At 51.2% G+C, this 26,850-nt stretch overlaps 11 protein-coding genes across 11 annotated transcripts; 4 read left to right on the top strand and 7 right to left on the bottom strand.

Moving 5' to 3' along the window:
* Positions 1-303: 303 nt before the first annotated feature.
* Positions 304-7,016, top strand: BDP81DRAFT_190157 (DNA polymerase family B). The gene is made up of 3 exons (XM_060582397.1): positions 304-613; positions 673-815; positions 868-7,016. Exons 1-3 carry the CDS (start codon positions 459-461, stop codon positions 6,801-6,803), a joined length of 6,234 nt encoding a protein of 2,077 aa, XP_060447312.1. The 5' UTR covers positions 304-458; the 3' UTR covers positions 6,804-7,016.
* Positions 7,017-7,105: 89 nt separating this feature from the next.
* BDP81DRAFT_392139 (ankyrin repeat-containing domain protein) lies at positions 7,106-9,239 on the bottom strand (the record flags this gene model as incomplete). The annotated part of the gene is made up of 2 exons (XM_060587666.1): positions 7,106-7,276; positions 7,344-9,239. The coding sequence occupies 2 exons, from the start codon at positions 9,237-9,239 to the stop codon at positions 7,106-7,108; spliced, it is 2,067 nt and encodes a 688-aa protein (XP_060447311.1).
* An 841-nt stretch (positions 9,240-10,080) lies between these two features.
* Positions 10,081-10,880, bottom strand: BDP81DRAFT_422516 (uncharacterized protein). Its single transcript, XM_060589996.1, has one exon. The coding sequence runs from the start codon at positions 10,469-10,471 to the stop codon at positions 10,259-10,261; it is 213 nt and encodes a 70-aa protein (XP_060447310.1). The 5' UTR covers positions 10,472-10,880; the 3' UTR covers positions 10,081-10,258.
* A 997-nt stretch (positions 10,881-11,877) lies between these two features.
* BDP81DRAFT_447668 (uncharacterized protein) lies at positions 11,878-12,927 on the bottom strand (the record flags this gene model as incomplete). Its single annotated transcript, XM_060592208.1, has 6 exons — positions 11,878-11,952; positions 11,994-12,221; positions 12,280-12,345; positions 12,420-12,476; positions 12,540-12,768; positions 12,878-12,927. The coding sequence occupies 6 exons, from the start codon at positions 12,925-12,927 to the stop codon at positions 11,878-11,880; spliced, it is 705 nt and encodes a 234-aa protein (XP_060447309.1).
* Positions 12,928-13,129: 202 nt separating this feature from the next.
* Positions 13,130-14,398, bottom strand: BDP81DRAFT_422514 (uncharacterized protein). The gene has a single exon (XM_060589995.1). The coding sequence runs from the start codon at positions 14,224-14,226 to the stop codon at positions 13,345-13,347; it is 882 nt and encodes a 293-aa protein (XP_060447308.1). The 5' UTR covers positions 14,227-14,398; the 3' UTR covers positions 13,130-13,344.
* A 587-nt stretch (positions 14,399-14,985) lies between these two features.
* BDP81DRAFT_422513 (uncharacterized protein) lies at positions 14,986-19,031 on the top strand. The gene is made up of 3 exons (XM_060589994.1): positions 14,986-16,427; positions 16,629-17,797; positions 17,922-19,031. Exons 1-3 carry the CDS (start codon positions 15,092-15,094, stop codon positions 18,708-18,710), a joined length of 3,294 nt encoding a protein of 1,097 aa, XP_060447307.1. The 5' UTR covers positions 14,986-15,091; the 3' UTR covers positions 18,711-19,031.
* BDP81DRAFT_392135 (uncharacterized protein) lies at positions 18,917-20,054 on the bottom strand (the record flags this gene model as incomplete). Its single annotated transcript, XM_060587665.1, has 2 exons — positions 18,917-19,429; positions 19,515-20,054. 2 exons carry the CDS (start codon positions 20,052-20,054, stop codon positions 18,917-18,919), a joined length of 1,053 nt encoding a protein of 350 aa, XP_060447306.1.
* An 814-nt stretch (positions 20,055-20,868) lies between these two features.
* On the top strand, positions 20,869-21,823 carry BDP81DRAFT_370232 (necrosis inducing protein-domain-containing protein; the record flags this gene model as incomplete). The annotated part of the gene is made up of 2 exons (XM_060586604.1): positions 20,869-21,119; positions 21,175-21,823. 2 exons carry the CDS (start codon positions 20,869-20,871, stop codon positions 21,821-21,823), a joined length of 900 nt encoding a protein of 299 aa, XP_060447305.1.
* An 826-nt stretch (positions 21,824-22,649) lies between these two features.
* BDP81DRAFT_459366 (major facilitator superfamily domain-containing protein) lies at positions 22,650-24,742 on the top strand (the record flags this gene model as incomplete). The annotated part of the gene is made up of 6 exons (XM_060593530.1): positions 22,650-22,744; positions 22,774-22,905; positions 22,970-23,426; positions 23,495-24,139; positions 24,233-24,396; positions 24,664-24,742. 6 exons carry the CDS (start codon positions 22,650-22,652, stop codon positions 24,740-24,742), a joined length of 1,572 nt encoding a protein of 523 aa, XP_060447304.1.
* On the bottom strand, positions 24,734-25,468 carry BDP81DRAFT_459365 (uncharacterized protein; the record flags this gene model as incomplete). The annotated part of the gene is made up of 1 exon (XM_060593529.1): positions 24,734-25,468. The coding sequence occupies one exon, from the start codon at positions 25,466-25,468 to the stop codon at positions 24,734-24,736; it is 735 nt and encodes a 244-aa protein (XP_060447303.1).
* BDP81DRAFT_392133 (uncharacterized protein) lies at positions 25,468-25,988 on the bottom strand (the record flags this gene model as incomplete). Its single annotated transcript, XM_060587664.1, has 3 exons — positions 25,468-25,677; positions 25,734-25,814; positions 25,923-25,988. 3 exons carry the CDS (start codon positions 25,986-25,988, stop codon positions 25,468-25,470), a joined length of 357 nt encoding a protein of 118 aa, XP_060447302.1.
* Positions 25,989-26,850: the final 862 nt, after the last annotated feature.

The following is a 26,850-nucleotide window of genomic DNA, read 5'->3' as shown; positions in this document are numbered from 1 at the left end:
TGCCCAACACGAGCCTGCGGCGCCCGCAAAAGGGCTACCGCCGCGGCGGCAAGCAAGCATACCACGGCCCGTCACGAGGACCACGCACATTCGCCGCCTCGAACCGCAACGAAGCCACCTCAGCCGACGAGAAGTGGGAGCGCACCCGGCTCACGCACCAGATTGACGAGAACATGGGCTTCGCGCGCTACGAGGGCGGCAAGCGCAAGGAAGGCTGGCTCGTCAACGTGCAGCCCACCTCGGTCGAGGACGACCGGAATCCCAACGGCCGGGCGGCGCTCGACTGCTACTTTATCGAGGACGACGGCGCGCACTTCAAGGCGACGGTCGAGTACGACCCGTACTTTTTGATCGCCGTCAAAAAGGGCCGCGAGAGCGAGGTTGAGGAGTGGTTGAAGCGGGTGCCGGGCGGCGGCGTCGTCAAGACGATCAAGAGGGTGGACAAGGAGGATTTGAAGATGCCGAATCACCTGCTGGGCTACCGCCGCACGTTTCTGGAGCTGAGGTTTGCCAATGTGGCCGACTTGATGGCGGCGAGGAAGGATATTATGCCCATTGCGGCGAAGAACAGGAAGAATGTGGATGCTTTGGACGCATATGCCGAGGTTTCAACGTAAGCCTTTGCACTATTTGGCGGTACGGTTTATGAGATGGCTGACTGACACACTACAGAATGAATGGCGACTTTGACCTTTTTGACGATTCACGAGATGACGATAGACGAACGAATGCTTCTTTTGCCGACGCCAGCGACTTCATTGTCGATATTAGAGAGTACGATGTACCGTACCATGTAAGAGTGATGATCGATTTGGGTAGGTTGGGTCCTCGGCGCTCCCGGACCGTTCACGACTGACCCCTTTGCAGATATCCGGGTGGGAAAATGGTACTTCATCGACGTCAAGCACGGCGTCACGAAAGTCACAACCAACGAGGACCGACTGGCCATGGCAGACCCGGTAGTCATGGCCTACGATATCGAGACGACGAAATTGCCCCTCAAATTCCCCGACGCCGCCATCGACCAGGTCATGATGATTTCGTACATGATTGACGGGCAGGGTTTCCTGATCACAAACAGGGAAATCATCTCCGAGGACATTGGCGACTTTGACTACACCCCCAAACCAGAATACCCAGGACCCTTTATGATTTTCAACGAACCGGACGAGAAGGCCGTACTGGAGAGGTTCTTCCTGCACATCAAGGAGGCGAGACCGACAGTCATTGCGACGTACAACGGTGACTTTTTCGATTGGCCCTTTGTCGACGCCCGAGCTAGCATCAACGGCATCGACATGTACCAGGAGATCGGCTGGAAGAAAGACAGCGAGGACCAGTACAAATGCAGCTACAGCGTGCACATGGATTGTTTCCACTGGGTGAATCGTGACTCCTACTTGCCTCAGGGATCCCGAGGTCTGAAAGCTGTCACCGTCGCCAAGCTTGGATACGACCCCGACGAGCTCGACCCCGAACTCATGACGCCCTACGCCCAGGAACGTCCCCAGACCCTGGCCGAGTACTCAGTGTCCGATGCCGTGGCGACGTACTACCTGTACATGAAATACGTCCACCCCTTCATCTTCTCTCTCTGCACGATTCTACCTCTTGGCGGTGACGACACGTTACGAAAGGGTACCGGTACACTTTGCGAGATGTTGTTGATGGTGCAGGCCTACCAGCAAGAGATTGTGTTACCAAACAAGCATGTATCGCCAAGAGAAGCATTCTACGAAGGACACTTGCTCGACTCAGAGACGTATGTTGGTGGCCACGTCGAAAGTATCGAAGCAGGTGTCTTCCGCGCCGATATCCCCGTCAACTTTGCAGTCGACACGGGTGCAGTCGATGAGCTGTTGAAGGACTTGGACGCCGCGCTGAAATTCAGTATCACAGTGGAGGAACAAAAGTCCATGGACGACATTGAAAATTACGACGAGATTAGGGAGCAAATCGCTTCACGGTTACGCGCACTGAAAGAGACGCCGAACCGGAGCGAGCGACCCTTGATCTACCATCTCGACGTTGCGTCCATGTACCCCAACATCATGACCACGAATCGTCTGCAGCCAGACTCCATGATCCAAGAGTCGGACTGTGCGGCGTGCGACTTCAACCGCCCCGGCAAGACCTGCGATAGACGTATGCCGTGGGCATGGAGAGGAGAGTACCTGCCGGCAAAACGCGACGAGTACAATATGATCAGGAACGCCCTGGAGAACGAAAAGTTCCCCGGGAAGTGGCCCAATTCGCCGCAACGGACATTCCAGGATTTGTCGCCCGACGAGCAGACGGCTCTCCTGCGGAAGCGGTTGCAGATCTTCTCGCAAAAGGTCTACCACAAGATCCACGACTCGACGACGACTGTCAAAGAGGCCATCATCTGCCAACGAGAGAATCCGTTCTACATCAACACCGTACGAGACTTCCGTGATCGTCGATACGATTACAAGGGCAAGGCCAAGGTCTGGAAGGGCAAGACGGAAGCCCTGAAGTCTTCTGGCGCAACATCCACTGAAGTCGATGCGGCGAAGAAGATGATCATTCTCTTCGATTCGCTGCAGCTTGCTCACAAGGTCATTTTGAACTCCTTCTACGGCTACGTCATGAGAAAGGGATCCAGATGGTATTCCATGGAAATGGCTGGCGTTACGTGTCTGACGGGAGCGACGATTATTCAGCTGGCCAGATCACTCGTTGAGCGATTGGGTCGTCCCTTGGAATTGGATACGGATGGTATCTGGTGTATGCTTCCCGCTACGTTCCCGGAAAACTTTGCCTTCAAGACCAAGGGCGGCAAAAAGGTCACTATTTCGTACCCATGTACCATGTTGAACCATCTGGTCCACGCCAAGTTCACCAACCACCAGTACCAGACGCTCACAGACCCCAAGACTCTGAAGTACGAGACGCACAGCGACAACTCCATCTTCTTCGAAGTCGACGGCCCTTACAAGGCTATGGTCTTGCCCACGTCCAAGGAAGAGGATAAGAACTTGAAGAAGCGTTATGCAGTCTTCAACGACGATGGCAGCTTGGCCGAGTTGAAGGGTTTTGAGGTGAAGCGAAGAGGTGAGCTGAAGCTCATCAAGATCTTCCAGCAGCAAATCTTCAAGTTCTTCCTGGAAGGTGAAACTCTCGCCGAGTGCTACGCTGCCGTCGCCAAGGTTGCCAACCAATGGTTGGATGTATTGCACAGCCAAGGTGCAACACTGGCGGACGAGGAACTCATGGAGCTCATTTCGGAGAACAGGAGCATGTCCAAGACCTTGGAGGAGTATGGTTCGCAAAAGTCAACATCCATCACCACGGCGAAGCGGCTGGCAGACTTCTTGGGTGAGCAGATGGTCAAGGACAAGGGCTTGAACTGCAAGTTCATTATCTGCGCCAGACCCAAGCATGCGCCCGTCACCGAGCGAGCCGTCCCGGTTGCCATCTTCTCTGCCGAGGAGACCACGAAGCGTTTTTACCTCAAGAAGTGGCTCAAGGAGGAGCCTGCCGATACCGACCCGAGAGCTCTTTTGGACTGGGACTACTACTTGGAGCGTCTGGGATCCGTCATCCAGAAGCTCATCACCATCCCTGCTGCGCTCCAGAAAGTCAGGAACCCGGTTCCTCGCGTAGCTCATCCCGACTGGCTTCAGCGCAGGATTAACATCAAGGACGACAAGATGAAGCAGAAGAAGCTCACCGATCTCTTCACCAAGGGGCCCTTGGAAGACATCACCAACCGCAACGGTCGGTCCGCAACCGACATGGAGGATTTTGGCACGCAGCTGCTCAAGCCAAAGCCGGTCACGTCTGTGGTAGCCGCCTCACAGCCCACTGCCCAGAAGAGAAAGTCTCCCGAGGCTGCTGAGACCGCCGATCCCTTTGCCGCACTGCCCAAGGTCATGCCCTCACCTTCAGACGACTACATCGGTTTCCTGCAGTACCAGAAGCAAAAGTGGAAGATTCAAAAGCAGGCCCGCATCCGGAGACGACAGCTGTTTGGAGACCGACGCGGCAACAACCAGAACAATATTCAAAACACGTTCATGAAGCAAGCCCACATGACCTACATGAGCACCTGGCAGCTGTTGCACCTCAAGCCGACGGAGACTCCGGGTATCGTCAACGCTCACGTCCTCATTGATGCCAAGATCCACTCGCTCAAGGTCAAGGTGCCGCGACAGGTATTCTTGAATTTGAGAAGCGGCGAGATGCCCGATGTGGATATCCCTGGATGTGAGGTCGAGCAGGTCAACCACACGCTTCCTAATGGGCACTCTTCCGTTCACCTCTTCAAGCTGACTGTTCCTGAAGACGTCTACTTCAATGAGGCGGACAAGTTCTCGCTGCTGTTCAACCACCCCAGTGTCGAAGGCGTGTACGAGAAGCATTTGCCTCTAAACATCAGGGCTGTGCTTCAGTTGGGTAATCTCTGCACCATTGACGAACAGCAACATGCAGTTCTCGGAAGGGGGTTGGAGCAAGGCTTCGATTTGCATGGTCTCAAGCGTCCCGTCAAGGCCAAAACCTATCTTGACACGTCACCCTTGGCATACATCTACGTCTCTCACGTCACCGCTGGCGACAAGCAGATTTTCGGAGTCTTCTCCACACTGAAGGATGAGGCGCATGTCATTATCCTGCAAAAGGGCAGAGATTCGGGCCAGGACCTCCCCAACATCTCCCGAATCTACACCGAGCTGCTTGCTCGACGAGGAGAAGAGGCCGAGGGCACAAACTGGCAGGATTGCTTCACGTACCAGGAGAAGCTGAACTTCAAAATCACCCAGGTCACAACGAGGCGAAAGGCACACTTGGAACTCAGCGACGTCGTGAAGAAGATGAGAAAGGACGAGCTGCGACCACTCATGATGGTTATCCAATCGTCCCAGCGCAACATGCTCATCAACGACGTCCCGATCCTCGGCGATTTCCCTGTGCTGCCGCTCAAGTACGACGCTGCGGACAGTTCTCTGCCGCCACTCGGCTGGCAAGCAGTCGTTGCTAGACGGCTTGTTGGGCACTATCTTGGTCTTGGCTCCTGGATCCTGCATCTTACGACGCTCGCACGGTACGGAGAAGTTCCTCTTTGCAACCTGGAGCGAGAAGATCCACGCTTCCTCATCGATATCGCATATGCCAGAAGATTGCAGAACAACAATGTCGTTCTATGGTGGTCCGCAAGCCCTCGTCCTGACCACGCCGGTCACGAGAAGGATGACATCATCGGCCCTCTCGAAACTGTCCAGATGCCCTCGATCAACAACCCTGGCACGTTCTCCTCGGTCTGCATTGACTTGGAGGTCAGGAACTTGGCCATCAATACCATACTTACATCCTCTCTGATCAATGAGCTGGAAGGTTCCGAGTCTATTTCTTTCAATCCCGCCGGAGATGGTAACGCGGCCGGCGATGAAGTGATCTCCTCAGAAGGCACGTTCGCCAATGCTGGTGTACTCGTGCTCCGAGAGATGGTAAAGAGTTGGTGGCAGGAGGCCTGCAAGGGCAATACCATGGCTGATGTCATGGTTCAGCACCTGGTGCGTTGGGTCGAGAATCCCGACTCCTTCCTCTATGATCGTGCTCTGCACTACTACGTGCAGATGATGTCCAAGAAGGCCTTCCAACAGCTCATGGCCGACTTCCGCCGAGTCGGCTCCCAGGTTATCTTTGCCAACTCGAACCGCCTTTTGCTCCAGACAACCAAGGCCGAGGTCGGGACTGCCTATGCGTACAGTCAGTACATCATCAAGTCGATCAAGAGCAAGCCCCTCTTCCACTTCATCGACCTTGAGATCAAGGAATACTGGGACTACCTGGTATGGTACGATGAGTTCAACTATGGCGGCAAGGCCTGCCAGGAGGTGGTGGAGGCAGAGCAACAGACCCTCGACACCGTCATGCACTGGCAGATGGCGACATTCCTCCCTATCCGCCTACAGCCAAACTTCCAGGACTGGGTCATTGAGTTCATCCAACTTATGCATAACCTCAAGCGTCCTCAAGACGGGGACTTCTCCTCGACGCCACGTCTCACGCAGCTACCCCAAGAGGCCCTCGCGGAGGGAGCCCAGGGACAAATCATCCTAGGTAAAGCCTTTGAAAAGCCCCTGAAGAAGGACATTGCGAACCTTGTCAACCTCCAGAAGCGCGAGCTTCTTCACCCGGAACTCGCAGAGGATTACTCCTTCCCCAAGCTCCCCGGCTCGCACCTTGCCCACCTCTCCTCGCGCAACGCCGTTCTCGAGCTCGTCAAGTCTTTGATGCAGGTCCTCTCCCTCGACAAGAACATCACCCTCGAAGCGCGCCTCCTGCGCAAAGAGCTCCTCGCCATGTTCGACGTGCGCGAGTTCAGCAAGGAAGGCGCCTTCCAGAACCCGAGCGAGAGTTTGAAGGTGATCCAGCTGAGTTGTGATAGCTGCACCATGGCGCGGGACCTTGATTTCTGCCGCGACGAGGATTTGTTGCCGGAACTGGGACCCGATGGACGGCGGCTGGGACCGGAGACGCGGCCTTGGCGGTGTACGTTTTGCGAGGCCGAGTATGATCGGAATGCGATCGAGGAGACGCTGCTGGCGAGCGTGGAGGCGTTTGTGGTGGAGTGGACTACGCAGGATCTCAAGTGCGGCAAGTGTGGTGCGTTACGGATGAATGAGTTTATGGAGCATTGCACGTGTAGCGGGACGTGGGTTGAGAGTGTCAAGAGGGCGGATATTGTGAGGCGGTTGGGTGTGTATTGGAGTGTGGCCAAGTTTTATGGGTTGAGGATGTTGTTGGAGGTTACGGAGGGTTTGAGGAAGGGTCTTTGAGAGAGAGTCATGGAGGGGAGGGTGTGGGAAGAAATGAGCATGATCATGGCACGTTGGATTGCATTTGATGGCGTTACTGGATGTAGATTTATGTATGGGAGGGATGGTATGCTAGGTAGCCTTCTTAAGAAGCATTAGAGGCTGTGGAATACGCGCTCGAATACGGATACTTAATTCAAGACATCGATGAGGCCACTGTGACTATTAACCTTTACTAAAGTTTCTACTGCTAAGTGACTGTGACGCTTGAATTGAGGATAGCTAGACTCCAGATCCCGATCAAATCGAGGCAGCATGGATCCTTAATTTCCCATTTGCTCAACGCAGCTATGGCTGTCCGAGACCTCTTCATGAACGACGAACACGTGTTTCGAGTCATGAACCTTGTTCTTGTAAGACGCGCACTTGAAGCAAACACCAAAGTTCTTATAACAGCTGTCGTCATCGCAACGGAGGAAAGCACTCCGAATCCGCTGATTCGTCGTCTGGATTAGCTCAGATACGTGTGGTTCATGCCCATGTTGGCATTGGGAAACTTACAGTATGGCAGCCATCGCAAGACCATCTTCCAGCGTTCTTGGAACCCGCTTTGGGTGATTCGACTTGAACTTGATTCTCCTCCATCAAATCCCTGATCGAGGCCACAACAGCATCAGGCGCACCCTGGTATCCCGCGATTTCCAGTACGTTCCATGTACCTCCCTTACCATCAGGCACACGTTCTGCCAGACCAGGACATCCCTTGCGAGCTAGGAACTTGATGACTTCTGTCTTCTCTTGCCACTTCTGCGGGTAATCTTCTTCTTCAAGACCTTCGATACAAGCCATTTGCGCTGCCCAGTGAATCGCCGACCACCCATCGAGGTCACGACAATCGATTAGGTTCGGATCCAGGTCGACAAGTCTCTCAACAAGCCCCAGGTGCCCTGACTGTGCTGCGCAGTGCAGAATAGTCCGTGACATTCTGTCCTTGTCCCCTAGCGAGGCTAGTGGGTCGACCGCGCCGTAGTCAGCTAGTAGCTTGTCGAAGATCTCGAGGGCGTCGTCCTTCCTGTAACAAATATTGAACCATGCCGGTTGTCCGTTGCCGTCCGTGGTGTTGAAAATCCCACCCTTTCCAAGCAGGTATCTTATGAGTGATTCGTCGCCGGACCGAAACGCCTCTCCCATGGCACAGCGGAAGTAGCTTCCTGGACCGTTGATGTCAATCCCCTTTTGCTCAACAAGATACTTCACAACTGCAAAGTTGTTCTTGTTGATACTCTTGCATGCCGCCTCGAGAAGTGTACCCTGCATCCCGTGCCAGAGACCTGCATCACCGCCTAGCTTAAAGATCAACTCCACTTCATCTATGCCACCGAGCCTGCAACACTTGTGCACGCTGGATCCCAACCTATCTGTGCTCGTATCGTTGACTAGAGCGCCTCTAGAAACGAGGTATCTACACATCTCTTCACGGTACTGCTCTACAGCATGGAATACGCCCTCTATCAGAACGGTATAACCCCCAATGTCGGTAGTCTCCAGATTGGCACCGGCGTTCACCAAACGCCGGACAATGCTTACATTTCCACTCACTACAGCGTGAAAGAGAGACGTCCAACCATCAACATCTTTAGCTTCGATGTCGGCACCGTATTCAAGCAAAACTGCGAGCGTATCGCTGTTGCGTACGATGTGAAGCGGTGTCCAACTAGAGACTGGGACTCGATGTTTGACGTTGGCCCCATTCTCTAGTAACAGCCTCACAATTTCCGTGTGCGAGTACAGACACGCAACAGCTAGAGCAGTGTACCCCCTCGTATCAGCCTTTTCTTTTTCGATATCCGAGGATGGTGTGAATTCAATGTCCGGGTTGCCGTGCTTCAACAACAACCTGACACATTCAGTCTTGCCGAACGTCGCTGAGAGGAAAAGGGCTGTACATTGGGTGTCGCCAAATTCAGCCACCCGATGATAGTCGGGGGGCGGCCACGCCTTCGTAACCAAATGTGCCATGACGGCCGGATAGTCATAAGCACCCTCCAACGGAGACCAGTTTCGTAATCTTGAAGTAATAGTCACGTCGGCTCCTTTGCCCAACAGATATTCGACGATGTCCGGTCTTGATTGAAGTGCCGCTCCATACAGCGGCGTTAGCCCCTTGACATTGGTTCGAACGTTGACATCCCCGCCCCGTTCAACGAGGAACTTCACCATGGATAGAGTGCTCTCTTTCGCGGCCAAGTAAAGAGGCGGCTCGCCCGAGTACTCCTGAGCATTGATGTTGACACCGTAATCCAAGAACACTTGAGCTAGTTCTGTGTTTCCTTGCTTCACGGCGTCACTCAAGTACTGCTCTTGACGCTCGTCTTCGATCTCAACTCCCGTGTCTAGAAGCAAGAGACAGATTTCCTTGGACGCTGATTTTTGAATAGCACGACTCAAGCAATCCATGACGACTTCCTTGTCTCGTGTAACATCAGCGTGCCCAAGGAGTACTCGTACAAGTTCGAGTGATGAGTGATCCACAGCCAAAGAGAGACTCTCCTTTAGGCCTACAGTCAAGAAGTACTTCGTCTGGTCACTGTTCAGAGACAGGCTTGCAAGCCGCTTTTCCAGAACAATATGATTGCCCGAGTAACCAAGCGCTCGCAAAGATCGGGACGAGATGTCTAATCTCAGCCAGCTCATAAGTGAAAGGACGTCCCTACAATCACAGATGAGGCTTGCAGCAAACAAGATATCAGCCTTTTGGCCTTCGCTGATGTGAGGCTCTGCAAGCCGCGACAGCATTTTCGTGGCATCTGATTTCGGGATACAAATGGCTCTCAATAGCCATGCGAGCCACACAGATTTGTCAATTTTACGACCCTGAATGTTTTTCGCGCTTACTTCGATGCCGGCGAATGCAGCGCAGAGAATTAATTCGAGAGGGAGTTGGAAATTCTGTCGAGACTGCGCTTGTCGGAGAAGATCATGTATGCAGTCGTGTGAGAGCTTTCCTGGCTCCACCGCAGAAAAGACCTTTCTCGCTTCTTCATCTTTTAGCACGGAAACAGAGAGCTTCGCAAGAAGTGTCGTATGACCGCCCCTGACTGCCTCCAAAAGAGCAGGAAACGCAGTCTTTGGGCCGCTTTCCCATCCAGGGCAGCTGGCAAGCACCCCGATCTCCTCGATATCAGAGAAGCCGTGGCATACGAGAAGGGCCACCGCAGTAGCTGCGGTGTCTTCAGAAGTCGTCTTCCTGGGAACTTCCACGACAGCGTTTTGAACATATCGGAGCATAAGCAAACTCGCGGCGTGGTTGGTCTTCAGGAATTTGGCCACCATGGAATCGGCTTCTGGCTTCGTAGATGCGTGAGATCTAGCAGTTCTGTAGTGGTGCGACCAGAAATTGGCAGCATACACCGCCAAGTCATGATGAAATGGTGAAGGCGGGATGAACCCGGATTGTGGACTTGGACCACCAAGGCCTATTCGCTCAGCCTCGGCATCCAAATGTCGGAATAGACAGCGTAAGATCCATAAGTTCGACTTGGCATTATCGAGATGCCAGGGGCCGGCATCGTTTGGTTCACCAAGGATGTCATAAGTAAGCCGAACCTCGTTGTCAACCACCTGAATAAGGCCTGAAAGAGGATTCTGGATGGACCAAAAGCCGGCAGATGAAGTATTTTCCATCCCATTTCCAAGATGGCATTGATCTGAGATGAGTTCGCTTTCACCCGATTTGGCTATGCTCTGTTCCAGGGCTAAAGCCGTGACAACTTCAGTCGGAGATAGAGGTCGACAACAGAACTGGATCCAGCGAAGGGCGCTGTTCATGGAAACTTTCTCTTCTCTTGCGAGGAAACCTGAAACTGCAGTCTGAAGACGTTGTGCATCAAGCTTCCCATTATCGTCGATGGCCTCACGGACTCGTTGTAACCACTGAGTCTTTGATACGCTGGTCTGCGCTGTCCTGATGACCGATTGCATGAAGCTTTGTCGAAGGTGGTTGTCTTTGGTGTCGCGCAAGGCAGCATCAATCAGTTCTGGCAAAGTGCCAAAGCACGTATAGCTGCCGTTTGGAGCTAACAGGTCGATAGAGATCTGGTTGCTCTTGTTTTGAGACCGTTGATATCGGGTCCTTAGTTGGAAAGGACGAATATCGAAATCCTGCATGCATCCCTCGAAGTTTAATGTCGAATGCCCCGACCAGGAAAAAAGTATTGCAGACTTGAACGTGGTGAACCGGAAAAGCTCTTTGATGTTACTGAGGAGTCTGGTCACCTCCGCATCGCCGCCACAATGTTCTAGGTTCCAAATAGACCAAATAGGGCGAATGCTGTTGCGCCAAAGACAAACGTTCAGAGCGACGAATAGAACCTTTAGTGAGTCTTCTCCCAGTGGCTTCGTAAACGAGCAGGCTGATTCGAACAATGAAAACAAGCTTGCCACACCCGTATCCGGCTCCATCTGATTCCGAGGAGAGAGGTACGCAATACCCTGAGCTAGGAAGCTCTCCAGTACTAGTCGCATGCTGTTCCAGTGGGATCCAGTTTGAATCTCTGGATGTAACTTAAGCTTTCGAAATTGGTAGACAAAAGCCCGGATTTCTGTTCTGGCTGCAGACAAGTTATTTGCTTCTGATACCAAGCGAACGAAGCTGCCTATCGTACTTGACGGGGATGACTCCGCAGAAGCCACTAGGTATCGGATGTTGCTGGAAGCATGATCTTCTATCCATTCGTCAAGGTCTTCTTCGAGCCCCAACTTATCCGACGTGTTAAATTCAAGCCCGGTTTGAAACGTAGGTGTCGGAGAGATAGATGAAAGCAGAATTTGTAAGCCTTGGCAACTAAAGCTTTCTGTTGTAAAAAGCGTCGATTAGCGATGAGGATACAATTCCAGTGCACAGGGGTATCTCGGCCCGTTACCTGTCGTTGAGAGCTGAAGTTTTCCCTTGAGTAGCTGATTCGTCCTGTCTTCGAGTTCATGGCCGAGCAGGGTGTTGTGAGGATAGGGCAATCCGATCCGAGTTTCGCAACTGAGGTCAACCGTGGCAGTGAACTCGTCAAAAATCTAAAGGAATTAGAAATGAATAGAATCATTAATTCTGAGAGATCATAAGACCGGTCTCGAATCTAGCGTGACCGTTCTTGAGGAGAACGAAGTAGGCTCCAAGCTACGAGAAAGGTCAAAATATCACAAACTATATGCACTTACTCGGTCCAACGGATCCAATGCCTCAGAGAAAACGCTGATGATTTGGACTCTTAAAGGTACATTGCTGTTCAAAAATAGATGATTTACATCAGTGGTTACTGTAGCGCATAGTTTGGCAGCCTGAAGGAGGCCAAGGTCGGGGATGCTGCGAGCGTTGTAGATCAAAGCCGCGAAGCCATTGGCGAGTGACTCAATGCTTGATGTTTTGTGTGGGCAACCGATAAAAACCTTTAACCTATTCAGATTTGTGGTCTTTTGAGTAGCTACAGACTAAAGGTCAACTTACCAAAGTATACACAGAGTACAACACTTGGCTGTACTTGCCCAAGTCGCCAGAGGCGATGACTAAAGCCTGGCATCAAATGTGCGATAAGTCCTAGGTTCTATTGATAGAGTCGATCTGTAGACGAGTGTAGCTCAACGTACCATCTTAACAAGGACACCACCTATGTCGTGAGATAGAATCGCAAATGGTCGATCTCCCTTTGGAGAAGAAGCAGTTAGCAGTTATGTCTCACGATGGGTATATTGATGAGAGGTACTGACCTCCGATGCCTTCCAGGCCACAATATCGTCTAGAAGCTGGCGGGCAACGGACTCCAACCCTAATCGGGTGCACATCGGCTTATCACTATCAAAAACGTTGTCGTAGTTGAAAGCAATGATGTTGGAGTTGCTATCATTGAACAGATCCTGTCTCAGCCAGGCCGGTTCGGTCGCAGTTGCATACCAAGGGCTGCCACCGCTATGCGACAATCCGTGGACCACAAGGATGCTTTAAAATAATTAATTAGTGACTATGATACTCCAAATCTTGGCTTCAATTCAAGAGAACTTTTGATGAAAGAGCAGCATTGTCTGGACAGTAGTGTTGCGCAACATACTCTTTGTCTGGGTCACCATCCTCTACGTCGAATCTCTTGATTAACTCCATGATCGTATCTTTTGAACAATCTCCGTCCTAGTGGCCGTCGTCTATAACCCTTTGGAAAAGAGAGTCCCTAAGTTATGCTAACATCGCAACAGAAAAGATTCCGAGAAGGATGGGCTGGGAGATAGAAGAGATTCGCGTTAGGCCGGCCACTCACACATCAGCTGATTGCTTAGATTGGCTTGATTCTTGTCCAACAGTCCAACTGCAGATCATGCATTCACAAGGTAACTTGCTGGGTACTTGTAGGTACATGGAAGCCAGCTGCGCCTGTTTGTGGCTATCTCTGACCTAATTCGGGGTTCCTGTTGCGAAGCTAAGCGACAGGTTACGTGCAGGGATTTGATGCGATGTGATGAAAGCGTTTACATGCAACTCGCCAAGAATATCAAGTAACTACCCGCTCGTGCCGCTCAACCGCTACTCTACAAGGTATCTTGAAAACTCTCCAGTTGCTAAGGTGCCAGAAGACAATGCCCATAGGTCTTCCACTACATCCGCAAGCTGTTTCGTGTCATACTTGCGCAGGTTTTCGGTGGATTGTTTGTTGGGATCAACTTTCAGACAACCTCGAGGCACCTTGCCAAACACGTCCGTCAGATTCTCGATCGATGTTTTCAGATCAACTGTAGATTTGATTTCCATTTCAAGGACAAAGGGTTTGTCGGCCATATTCCCAAGGTATCGCTCAAGCAAGACAGTGGCACGAAAATGAGGAGGGACACCGTCTTTGGGCAGGGCGGGGTTCTCCATTAGCGCCCATTTGACGCAATTATGCGGCCGTTGGTCGTTCACCCTGCCCTTCGGTTGTCGTGTTGTCCATCCATTGACAGTGGCGTACTCCATCGTGTCCAAGCTGATCGTTTCGCTGTGTTTGACACCACCTTCAAGGGAGGCACCATAACTGAAGCCTGCGGACAGACTACTCTCATTGCTACGCGAAAGAGTCTTTGCTTGTGGACGGAATGAAACTCTTCCCTTCGGCGAGATACCCCCTTTGCGCACGCGAATGCCCTCAGGGAGAGTGAGGCTGATGATGGCCTGATGTATCCTTCGCGTCGCCTTGATCCGGTCCAGCTGGAAATCAAAGACAACGAGGACGCATGGGGTGGTATCGTCCGGACTAGCTTGGCCGTGAACCATGTCGGCTAAGGAACAACGAACCAACACTCCACTCTCGCGCGGGGTATAGATGCCGTCTGAGTTGAACCGAAAGTGGCATTGGGCCTCACTGACCGCACCCAAGCCGAAGTCGATCACTGTACCATCGTCCGAGACGTCATCTGATTCGGTATCTGACATTTTGACTAGTACTGAGTCTCCGAGAGGTAACAGGGATGGTGCGAGGAAGCTGTGAACAAATGGTTGCTTGGTTGTTAACGAGGCAGTGTTGTTTGATGGCGACGCAGATAGAATTGTGACCGGGAGGGGAAGTCCACTCTTTTATGGACGAAAACAAGGCGCTTATATGGAGAATGTCGAAATAACCAACACAAGGTGGCTGTGAATTCATGAATTGTGCCGCCAAAGCTGCGTGAGGTTATTTGTGGATGCGACTCCTAACACTGGACCTTGAAGCTTGTTTGCGAGTAGTCTAGCGTGTCTGGGCTAGAACGCATACTGACGACTTGGAAGTTGGAACCGTAGTTGCCAGTAGGTTAAAGCAATAAGTTGAAGGGGCACGTTGGCGCAGAGGAGCAGCGAGTTGAGAGTCAAACATGCAGAGATGGGTGCAATATTGGCTTGGCCGCATATGCAGGGGAAGCTTCCAACCAACACGCCCGCTCTTTCCAACGCATTTTACAACTAGACTCGGATAGTCGGGTGGTGCCGCAATGTGTCGCGTAGGTACCTAAATGTTGACGGCAAGGAAAGAATGGCCATGTTGACATGCGACCACCTTGTACATGGACCATGGTCTCGGCGTCTCATCATTACGGCCAGTGACGTCTAAATACAGAGTTAAAAACCTAGCGCAAGAAAATTTCCTCGCCGTCTAAACTCCGGCCTGGTACCGCAACTGATGTTTTGACAAGTAGTCCCTTTCTGCCTAAGTTAACTTGCAGACCAGCACATTGTTGTTCTGAGCTCTACGCAGTCATTCGACACATTTCAGAAGCTCGTCCTATGACTAGAGTCAAGGTCTCGCCGACGATCTCTTGCAGCAATGGACGTTACGCCTCCTTCTTCTGAATTGGACTTTGTCGACGTCTCCTATCACATATCGAACGAGATCGACGCCATTAAAGCGAGCGAGCAGCGAGAGCCCCATCTTGAACAGGAACGTGTTCATGACCTTGTCCGCTTCGTCGAGGACCATGCCAACGAGATCAACGAAGATGGCACGGTCCTTCATCAATTCCTTCGCGATGCCAAGAGGGCAGACAATTGCCCTGCGGAAGTCCTGAACGCCATCCTCAGGAAGTTTCCAGAAGCAATTCTGATGAATCTCAGTGGAGCCATTCCTCTGCTAGAATTCATCAGAAGACGCTCACGAAAAATGGTTCGTGTCGTCATCGAATTCATGGCTCAAGATATGAAGAATCACAACTTAGCTTCACTGGCTATGGCGACCTTCGGTCTCGCTGAAACCTGCTTTGAAGACAACGAGCAGAACCCCGACACTATGGAAGCTGGCCGAGAAATTATTAGAGCTGCCTTCAACTTCAGTGAGAAACCCAACGAGCTGCTCCCGGTCGATATAGACCTTCTGGAGATTCTCGTCAACCTTGCGGCCCCAGAGATGCTTTCCAAAAGCATTGACGAATTGAGCCCGCTCGAGCAAGTTCTGCGTTTTGACTTGTGTATCAGCGACCCCGAACGTCAACTAGCACTCGTGATGCTAATCCTGGACAAATGCCCCGACAGCATTTGCGATTTGGTGACTAAAGAGGTAAGGCTTCAGCCGTGGAAAGCAAATAGCTCTCTGCGTCAGCCCGAGTACAGCGTGTACAGGTGGCATATTGCCACCAGAGACTTTTGGCATGATCAGTATGCTCGACAAATGAGTGCATCTGCGCAGGCACAACCGGACCCTTCTGACCGACTAGCTGCCCCTGAGATCGCGAGCGAAAGGGGGCTTGAGAGAACACAGGCCAAGCCCGGGATGATGTTGAAAGGTCCCGTGCCTGCTTCTTATCCCCGAGGCCCTTCTTTGTTTTCGAATTTCGATGCTGGTAGACCAGGAAAACCAAACATTTTGAAGCCTGGTCGCCCCTCCATGATCATGGATCAGCCATCTGTTCTGGAGGGGCGAGGAAAAGAAGGCCAGGTTTCGCGTCGTCCGCTATTGCGCAACGGAGGTCCTCCAAGTCGGAGAAAACCGAAAGAGATACGTTTCACGAGACAAGATGTTGAGGCTGCAGACAAAGCCAGTGACGAAATTTGCAAGGAGCTCGGAGTTCGCTTTCTGCGATCGACAGTTTTCCACAGCGACGAGACGAAGAACGCCTTCCGGGAGGTTGACACCGAGATCCAGCGATTTTTTGGAGATCATGAGAAGCGTAAGTGTCAGATTCTGGAAGGATTCCCTGCAAATGTTGCCCACGTGGAATCAGATCAGCTTTTCAGAGCTTGGTTCAAACGTCCGCGTGGTGTCAAAACACCCCCTTTCTTCTTCTCCTAATGTCAGTGATAAGGAACCGGAGCCTTTTCTACCAGTTGATTCGTCATTTTTGTATGAATGCTGATATTCGAGGATCCAGATTATTATTTTGCTATGGATACGGCTAAAGAATACCGGGACATGACAGAGGCTCAAGTGAGAAATTATTTCGGCAAACGGGATCACTACCATACTCTTCGTCATGTCTTTCTTCAGCCGGCTACGATCCTTCTTGAGAATGACCAGAAAACGCCTAACGGCTCATCACGCTACACAGATCATCTTCAATTCTTTAACTGGTTTAGGGAGTGGGGTGTTCGCAAGATCTTCAAGGTCGTTGTTTATGATGGCGACCATCCTCATCGAGACGAAGAAATTGAAAAGGCTCTGGCGGGTTTTGTGCACGGGAAAAAGAAGTATCCATCTTTTGATGTCGAGGTACTCGACTGGCACAAGGAAGATCTCTGCCCGGAGGTGATTCAGACAGCGACGCCGCAGGTTCGCGAACTTCACCTGCATTGGAGTGGACGGAACTCTGTGCTTCGTGGATGGAGCGAGTCCGAGGGACTGCCTGCACTTGAACATCTGCAAAGAGTGTATATCTACTACACGGCGCCATCGATCGAGGAAAGTCGCATAAGAAAGAACATTGAAAGCTTCTCAAGGCGCATGAGACAACCAAGGCGACGACTGACGAAGATGGGACAGACGAACAAGGACTCAACTAGTACTCAAGCGCAAGTGCAAACGCTGTTGTCCAGACAGTCAACGCTGGCCCAAGCAAATGAGCAGTTCGAAGACTTCAAGCTTCTGCCAGCTATTCAAATCGTTGATATGGGCAGAGTTACACCCACAGGCGTACCTGGGTCCGATCGTACTGCGGGTTCTGCCACAGAATCTGTAGAACAGCCATGGTTCAAGTACGTTGAGGAGTTTGTTTCAATTATCCCAACGCCGGAGGAGCTGCCAGACTATGACTTCAGGGATCCTCACTTGCGTCGAGTTAGGGTAGCACTGATCGACGACGGAGTTGATCTCTTCAGCAAAAGCATGCGTTGTCTAGAGTCGCGCTTCTTGGAAGGTAGAAGCTTCGACCAGACGCCTGATGGACCGAACCCAGTCTACTCGTCTGTCAGTGGACATGGAACCTTCATGGCCAAAACAATTCTTCGCATCTGCCCTTTCGCCGACATCATACCTTATCGTTTGAAGACTGTCCGAGACGCATCGAGCAATCGTCGAGTACCTGATGCAAGCAGCGCAGCCAAGGTAAGCATGCTTCCATGTTAAAAAGCTCACTTCAAGCAAATTTCTGTCATTGAGCTTGGTGATATCGAAGCGATCCTCAAGCAGCAGCAGCCAAACAAGCTGTGCATCTGACTAACTTGCGCAGGCTATAAAAGCGGCCATAGAGCAGGACGTCGACATCATCAGCATGTCTTGGACCATCCGTAACGACAATAACAAGATTCCAGAAGCGACACTGACGGAGCTGCGCAATGTCGTGAGCGCATGTCAGGGCACCGGCAGCCAACGCCGTCGCATACCAATCATGTTCTGCGCAGCGAGCGACGATGGGATTCAAGGACGCGGCCAGAACGGTAGAGGAGAGTTTCCACGAGAAATCAACAACGCCAAAGTGCTATGCATTGGTGCTGCTGATCCTCACGGGCAGGTCTGGCCAGAAGTCACCGACCAAAATGGGCTGAACTACCTATTCCCAGGCGTGGATATCAAGGACGTTTTTGAAGATGACGGCCATGAATCCGACTCCATATCAGAGGCTTTGGGCTCTCAAATCAGCGATCTCGTCACTAGGAATGGACGAACAGGCTCGTCGGTTGCCACCGCTCTCGCAGCTGGCCTCGCGGCGCTTCTTATCCACTGCACCAAGCTGGGATACTACTATACCAATGCATGGAAAGGCCCCGAGGCTCGCCGTAAAGAGACTATCACTCAGCAATTCGTCGATCAGATTGCAACTTACGAAGGGATGCAAAATGCTCTGGATAACCTGAGTTCTGGCAGTCGGAGTGGGGCAAAGTATGCGAATCCAAGCAAAGATTTCGCGTGTGCTATCCAGGATCTGAGGCAGTACGATGTGCAAGGTGGAGCGGCGAACAACTTGCCGCAATCTCTAAAACCTATCGCAACTCTGTGTCGAAATTTATGCCGGATATGAAGGCTGACCCATAGTTGGCTCGAAGAGCTTTGGACTAGTAGGCATGTCATTGATGGAAAGATGGTCTTGATATATGGATTTCTTGTTGTTTAGTCTAGCTCGGAACAAACATTGAAACCGCGTATTTTAGATAACAACCGTCTCTAAACCACTTCATATTCTCTATTCATATTCTTGAACTTACCTAGTTTTGGAGGGTTCTGTGTTTAGGCGTCCCTAACGGCGAATCTCAAGTTAAGAGTCTCAGCTTCCGGGTCCGCTTTAAAACTAAAGCCACTCGCGCCTCCCCACACCGTCACCTCCGTGATCACCTTCTGACCAAATGTCGCTTTGTGCTGAATGAGAAACAAGGCCGGGGCCGCCCCGTGCGTGCTCCCGAGGATGGCTTGTCCCGGCCGGGAATCCATAGAGAACGTCGCCCTCTGGCCCCAACCTGGCACACTCCGGTACCCGCCGTCATACAGAGCCTGTAAGATGAGCCTAAAGCTGGGGACGTAGGTGATGTGAGACTGGAAGATGAGGTTGATGTTGGTAGGACGAACGCGCTTTGCTGCGCAGGCATCGAGCCATTGGAAGTATGCGAGGTCGGAGAGCTGTTCAAGTTCTGGGACGTCGCCGGCGCCGTTTTCGGCTATTACATGTCGGGGGCTGAAGTCTCTGTCAAAGATAATTGCACCCGAGCGCGGATTGAAGACGTTTTGATAAGAGGCTTGCGATGGCTGGAAGAAAAGAGCGATTAGTTAAGCATTGAGCACTTCGAAGGCCTAAAACAGTGGATTTTAGGCGTCCAATCTCATAACGTACCTCTCCCCACGATCCATCCCGGAGTGTAAAGTCATTTGCATGCAGGAATGTGGATAACCCGTTTTCCATCGGGTTTACTGGGTGACTCGGGTCCGCAAAGACATCGTCCATGAGGTTCCCGAAACCAGGCGAGGTCTCGAACTGGTCAAAGTCGTCATCGTCACTGAACTCATCGCCGCCGTTGGTGTTGAACGGCGCCCAGTTGATTTCGCGCGTCCATCCCCATTGCTCGACGGCGGCCTGATTCTGCCACGGGCTCGCGACGCTGACCCCGCGATTATGGCGGGTCGCAGCCGTGTCGCTCAGCGGCATAAGCGTACGAAGGTAGACACCTTTTTGAACACGGCCATAGTATTCATTGGCAAAGTTGGGGAACTGGCCCACGACTCGCTTGGCGAGCGGTTCATCGTCAGGATAGGGAAGAGTGTCCGATCTCGCGACTGGTGTTGGGGATGCGCCAACGAGGGCTGCTTGGAGGACTACCCATGATAACAGGAAGCGGAGGCTGCCTGCCCCGAAGGAGTGTGACGTGCTTGACATTGTGTAAAATAAGCTCTGGTAGCTTTCAGAGACACAGTGAGTAAGTAGGGAGGAAAAGCTTCGACGAGAAGAAGACGGATGTAAGTCGAATGTCGTTTAGATAATAACGTAAAGAGGTGCCAGACTCAGTTCGGATTTCCGGCGCATCCAGAATGTATGAGCACATTGCGGAAATGGCCATTGGCTTTAAGTTTTCCTAGCGTCTAGTATTATTTGAAGTGCTTCATTTCTTCAATGTCAGCTGTAGCCTCATTCCTGGCGTGCTCGGCGTCAACGTGAGAATGTCATCAGACGGAGTTGCCTAGGTACCTCGTACTCGTAGCAAGAACTGCTAATCTTACGTGGTCCAAACCCGCCAAGAAAACTTACAATAAACAACACCCCCACTTGTAGAGGAAGTTCGATGAATCGGCGTGTGTATCTTGGAAGTCTTTCGGCTAGCTCTCGCAGGCTAGATGAACGCAAAGACTGTCGATATTGCGGAAGGCAGACAGGCATGTAATTGTGCAAGTTGCGCAGGCCATAGTCTGATTCTCGTTATTTTGTTCGCCATGACCAGGAAGCTTCTTGCCGCACTGGCCACCGTGCCGTGCCGTGCGGCGGCCGGCGATGCCGTCTAATTAAACTCAAATGGACAGCAACGGAGAAGTGGAAACGGATTGGGCAGGACTAATCGCAATCCTCAACTGATTTCCCGGATCAACATGGCTACTATGATCTCTTAAGTATAGGCACCTCTCGAGATGTTGTCTGACAAAGGACTTGCCAGTGCCAGAGTTTCTGTCTCGGCTCAGCTTACACATTCACTGACAACATGTTCGTGAGAACTCAACAACTTCTTACGGTATGCCTACTCTTTTCTGAGGCTGCCCTATCCGCCATCCTGCCTCGTGATGGCGATGATCCAGGTGGCCATACATGGGTCAACCACGATATGATCACGCCTTTCAAACAGGACTCTTCGCCAGGAACAGATGGCCGCCTAGAGCGCAGATTCAACCCGTTCCTCGCTGTGACGGGAGGTTGTGATCCGTATCCCGCAGTCGATGCCAGTGGAGCTCTTGGGTAAGCTTGCATTGCCATAAGCGTGCAGATTAGAGTCATGCCTAATATTCAATAGAGCAGGATTAAAGCCTGCTGGTGGCGGAAGATCGGGCTGTGGTAATGGCGGCGCCGGCCAAGTCTACGCTCGCCATGGAAGCAGTCACGGTCGTGATGCTATCATCTACAGTTACTATTTCCCCAAGGTTCGATGGGGTGAGGGAGATAACGAAGGACACCGCCATTACTGGGCCAGCGTTGTGGTCTGGATAAACCGATGGGGTTGCAACGCCGAGAAACCCTCCTCGTACCGGGTCGTTGGCATCTCATACACGGTCGATCACTTGACATGGGGTACAACAGCTGTTGGTGATCTCAAATTCAGAGCTTCGCCCACGAACCCGATCGTTCAGATCCACGATAACGCTATGGCACCGTTCCAAGATACAGACATATCTGCGGCCTCGAATCGCACTCTAATCGCGTGGAGCTCGCTACCTAGTCCGGCGAGACAAGCCTTGACTGACGTTAAGTACGAAAAGACACAAGTGCCGTTTAACGATGCCAATCTCCAAGGATCTCTTGATGGGGCTTATCAACAGTCATTCTACAACGGCTTGAAGGACGGTCAGGACTGTACTAAAGACATTCCGGACCCTGACGGTCCTGATCTGGCCCCCGGCGAGGAAGAGCCAACTGCAATTCCTCTACCCCCGGTTGATAATTAGATACATCAATAAAGGCGAACTGGGACATTCTACATATGAAATGAACAGTTGATAAACACATGTAACAGAAGAAAGTGATATTGTTATTGCTGATCACGGATGGGCGTACAGTGTAAGGTACTCGGTAGTGTCTCGTACACTGTGAGTAAGCAATTACAGGTTCGAGTCTTCCTGTCATTACGCTCGCAACGCAAAGATCCCTCAACTCGTGCTGATTTCGGTGCAATCATATTCGAGAATTTATCAAAAGCAATTAAATTCACTACGTTGTGTACGGAAGTAGGGTTCTTGGAGTGAGTATAGTGCAAGTGCGTTGTCAAGAGGGAATGTCGAATACCTATCCAGTATGTGAACTTACGTCGTAGCACATCGATCAATCTCTTTCCTTTCTCCATTAATGATGAACTTTAAGACATTTTCCACTTGAATCTGAATCCGATAAGATCCTGAAAGACTTTCGACGAGCCGAGATTGAAAATCACTGATCAGCTCAGCTCACGAGCTACGGCTGGGTGTTATGCAGCCATCGTGGGGTCCCGGATCTCTCTTACCCTGAATCCAAAATACTGGAGTGCAGTCAGCATGCCGCTAGAAGCTAATTGGTTACATTCCGCATGATAGCTTAACTCGGAGCTGTTGCCGAATGCCTGCAATGGCCACGGGAGCTAAACGTTCCCACCTCGAATACGCGTGTTTCAGGGATTGTGCGCCTGCTGTCCTGCGGATCACCAGAGCCGATAACAAGGGCTGTTTCACATTAAAAGACGATAGGTGCAGGAGCATCCTCAACTTCTCTCTTCTAGAGCGAGATTTCTGGTTTGCAGTCATGGCAGAAACATTGGATTCGAAAGCTGCTCCTAAAGCCCTCGAGATGATCCGCCCAAATACGAAAGAGTCACAAGCTCAAAATCTTGCCTCGAAGTCCTCCATACAGAACAATGATCCCGAAGCTCTCCACGAAGTGAGTGGAGAAGCTTTTGTTGTCGATTGGGGCGGGCAGGACGACCCGAGCATCCCTTGAACTGGTCAGATAAGAAGAAGGGGTTGAACATCGCCATCTTGTCTCTTCTCAGCATAGTCACGTTAGTAATTCTCAGGCTTCTAGCTATTAAAAATACTCTTCATGGTTGGTACTGACTTGTTCAGGCCTTTGGGTTCCTCGATGTTCGCGCCTGGCATTCCCCTTATCATGAAAGAATTTCACGACGATAGCTCTATCACTGCCACCTTTCTGCTCTCGATCTACGTTCTTGGATTTGCCCTTGGTCCTCTCCTTGTCGCCCCGATGAGTGAACTTTACGGCCGTAGATATCTCTACACCTTCGGGAATATCCTCTTCACAGTATTCACGATTGGGACAGCATTGAGCAATAGCATCGGGATGTTGCTTGCTTTTCGTCTTTTTATGGGTCTATCTGGCGTTGTTCCCCTCACCATTGGAAGCGGAAGCATCGCAGACATGATGCCGCCCGAAAAGCGAGGCAGGGCTGTCTCCATCTGGGCACTGGGTCCCTTGTTGGGCCCATGTGTAGGGCCGGTCGCTGGTGGTTATCTCATTCGCGCCGCTGGATGGAGGTGGGTGTTTTGGCTTATTAGCATTCTGGTGGGTTCATCTCTCTCAGCCTTACGACACATAGTTGAGACCTTTCGAAACTCACGCTGCTTCTGCAGGCAGGAACATTCATACCTGTCTCAATTCTTGGATCACGCGAAACGTACCCTCCTGCCTTACTGGAGAGCAAGGCCAGTCGTCTTCGGAAGAAGACTCAAAATAAAGAGATCCGTAGCAGGCTCGAGCAAAAGACCCCTATGTCAGAGAAACTCCGTCTTGCTGCCATTCGCCCGATCAAGCTCTTAGTAGCCACTCCAGTAGTAACTCTCAACGCCCTATACATCGCTATATCTTACGGAATTCTGTACCTCCTGGTCGCAACTTTCACCTTTGTCTACTGTCGCAAAAACGACGCCGTTAATTACGGGCAGCAATTAACGCCATATATACCCTACGGCATCTACACAGAGCACTATGGATTTGACGAAGGCTCAAGTGGCCTCTCTTTTCTTCCCGCTGGTATCGGCATGGTCATTGGCGTGATCGGTTTCGGGCAGCTGACAGACTTGATCGTGAAGCGTACAAAAGCCAGAGGTCTGGAGCACAAGCCCGAAGACCGACTGAAACCAATCATGACTGTTCCTTGTGCGCTAGCTTTGCCATTCGGTTTGTTCCTTTACGGCTGGACGGTCCAGAATGGGACTCATTGGATTGTTCCAATGTTCGGCGTCATGGTTATGTGTATCGGACTGATGGGCACGATGGTAAGTCTGAAACGGTTTGATAATTCTTGTAAACATGTGCTGACAACATGATAAACCTGCATCCAAAACTATCTCATTGATGCCTATCCGCAGTATGCCGCGTCTGTGACAGCGGCACTGACAATTTTGAGGTCGCTTCTTGGTGCCTTATTACCCTTGTCCGGGCTGGAAATGTATGAGGCTTTGGGCCTTGGTTGGGGGAACAGTTTATTGGGATTCATTGCACTGAGTCTTGTTCCAATTCTGTGTCATTTTATGTCTTTGGAGAGCGGATCCGTGGCAAATTCAACCCCAAGTTGTGAACAGTTCAATCATTTGTTCATAACCATCTTGGTCAGAGCCCGAGCGATCTGAAGGATTGAGGATCGAGAGATTCCATAGATTGATCGGTCATCAAATCTCTGATGCTATTTGCTCTCGGTGTTTTGAGCCGAGTTGAGAACATTTTCGGATGGCAAGAAGCTGATTTCATACGATTTCTGTCTATAATGTCTATTAAATTTTGAATATACATTCTTTCTCAGATCATCATACATGAAGATTTCCTTCCGTCCCCGACGATGCACCGTACGCAACATCCTGGATTTCTTCCGGTCACGATAGCCAGGGCTGCCACATTGGTCCTAGATAAGCACTGATGGCATGAAGAAGATACGGCCCACCTTCTCCGATCTGCCAAAAGCTCCTACCAAAGTGCAGGAACATGCTGTATCTTGCTAACACCACCAGCGCCTCCGGAATCTGGCGTTCCAGAAGGGAAATGTAACGATCCGGTACCATGATCGACCAGGTAAACATCATCCGCCGTCCACACTCAACCCTAGTCGGATCTCTCAGGTCGTGGAGGCCCGTATCTACTAGTCGAAGTGCCATCTCACACGCTGACCTTTCTTCCTCATTAAAGTTGGGTGAGTGAGCTATGAGAGACTGCAAAACCTCGTTTGGCTCAATGATTTGGTCGCACATATCCGCAGCCAACCCCCTGGTCATCAACGGACCAAATTCTGTCTCTAGAAGTGAAACCCAATTTTGTTGAGCGGCGACAGCTTTGACTCCGCCATGAATTCTGACGCCTTGAGTGAAGCGGGACAGGAAATTGGGGAAGTCCAAGCCGTCATCACGAAGCACGTCGGCCAAGATGTGGCGGCCGAGGACGGAGGAAAACAGAAGCCGGGCTACACATTTCTCCCTGCCTCCTTCATTGTGCGTCATGTTGAACATTTTGATCGCTCTGGTCTGTAGCCTAACTGCCTGATCGAGGTAAAGCGCCGACCTCTCGGGCCGGATAATGGAAAGGTGGCGCGCAGACATGGCCAGGACCCCTTGCATCAAGAAAGGGCCTCCTGGGCGATCTTCAAAACCAGCTCGGTCGCAGGTCTCCCAAGGCTGGCATCAAATTCGGGGACGTAGACGTCAAAGCTGAAATGGAGGAGCAGTTCCATGTGAAGCATGTTGACAGCGTCGGGGTCTCCGTTTTGCTGGATATCTGGCGATGCCCCAGCAGAATGATGATCCGATCCAGGGGACTTATCATCGCCCTTGTTTGAGTTGGTGAGTTACACGTATTTTATGCGGCCGGGTGTGGCTGACTTACCCCTATGTATGGCTCGTCGGCAAAAGAGCAGAGACGGTCGGCCTTGATGCAGTTGAAGCATGTGGGCCGTTGTTCATCACACTGTCCCAGAGGATGTCAGTCTATTGGATACTAAGTATGCACAAGAGATAACTTGAGAAGGGACATGGAAGAGACCCAATGGCAATGCTGGGTCGAGGAATAGCTTACCCGCATATGTCGCCGTTTACACTCAGTGCATCCTTTACGGCTCTTCTTGTGTTGACGACGTAACATTGCGACTGGATATGTTTTGGGAGAGCTTCTTTTGAGTTTGTTTCTCTTGAGCTGCTTTCAAGAGGTGAAATGCCGGCCATGAAAAGGATAAGGCTTTCCATGTCATGATTCGAACATCCCTCTGAATCTGACGTTAAGGATTGCGTTAAGTCCGGTCAGCGGCTGACAACATTGCCGGGCTGCACAAAGCAGGGTCCAACTATTTAATTATCTGGCTGAGCATTCATTGACGTTGTATTCATACCCCTGATGACTCGGGACTGAATACGCGTATCTCCACAATTCTCCATAATACAAGCATTTACGTGTATCTCGGGCCCTTGGCCACTTGCGAACTAGGATCCATCTTTTTAAGGGCCGAAATCGAAGTTCTCTAGTCTGATAAGAGGAGCGACGCAACTTCTGACTTCGAAAGGAAATTGACGATCACCAAACAATTACTGCGCCACCACAATGGATGTTGATCAAAAAATTGACTCTAGCAAACCGTAGCCCAGGGGGGTTACAACTTCTATATGGAAGACGCTACATACCCTCAAGGACGGAGAATTCTATACGCTCAATCCACAATCGTGCTATTCTAGGGCAGAAGCGGAGTTGAATATCACAAGGCAGAATCCAGACCGAGAGAAAACTTGCTAGCTAATTCTTCTTGTGAGTGACCCGGCATCTCGCTGGCCAGAAATTTTCATGTATATAAGTGAGAAGTTCGAGGAATGACAGACCATTGAAGAAATTACAAAACGAACATCCTAGAAGCCGTTACCTTTCTCAATCAATTACGAAGAGTCATTCTTGAGACGCAATCATAAATATCAAACTATTTTCTGCCGATACCCGAACCACCATGACATCGCTACAT

Source organism: Colletotrichum phormii, assembly GCF_030913505.1.
Source record: "Colletotrichum phormii strain CBS 102054 chromosome Unknown BDP81scaffold_6, whole genome shotgun sequence".
NCBI lineage: Eukaryota > Fungi > Ascomycota > Sordariomycetes > Glomerellales > Glomerellaceae > Colletotrichum > Colletotrichum phormii.
Note: the sequence above shows the minus strand (reverse complement) of the source record. Positions and strands in the feature narration are given on the sequence as shown.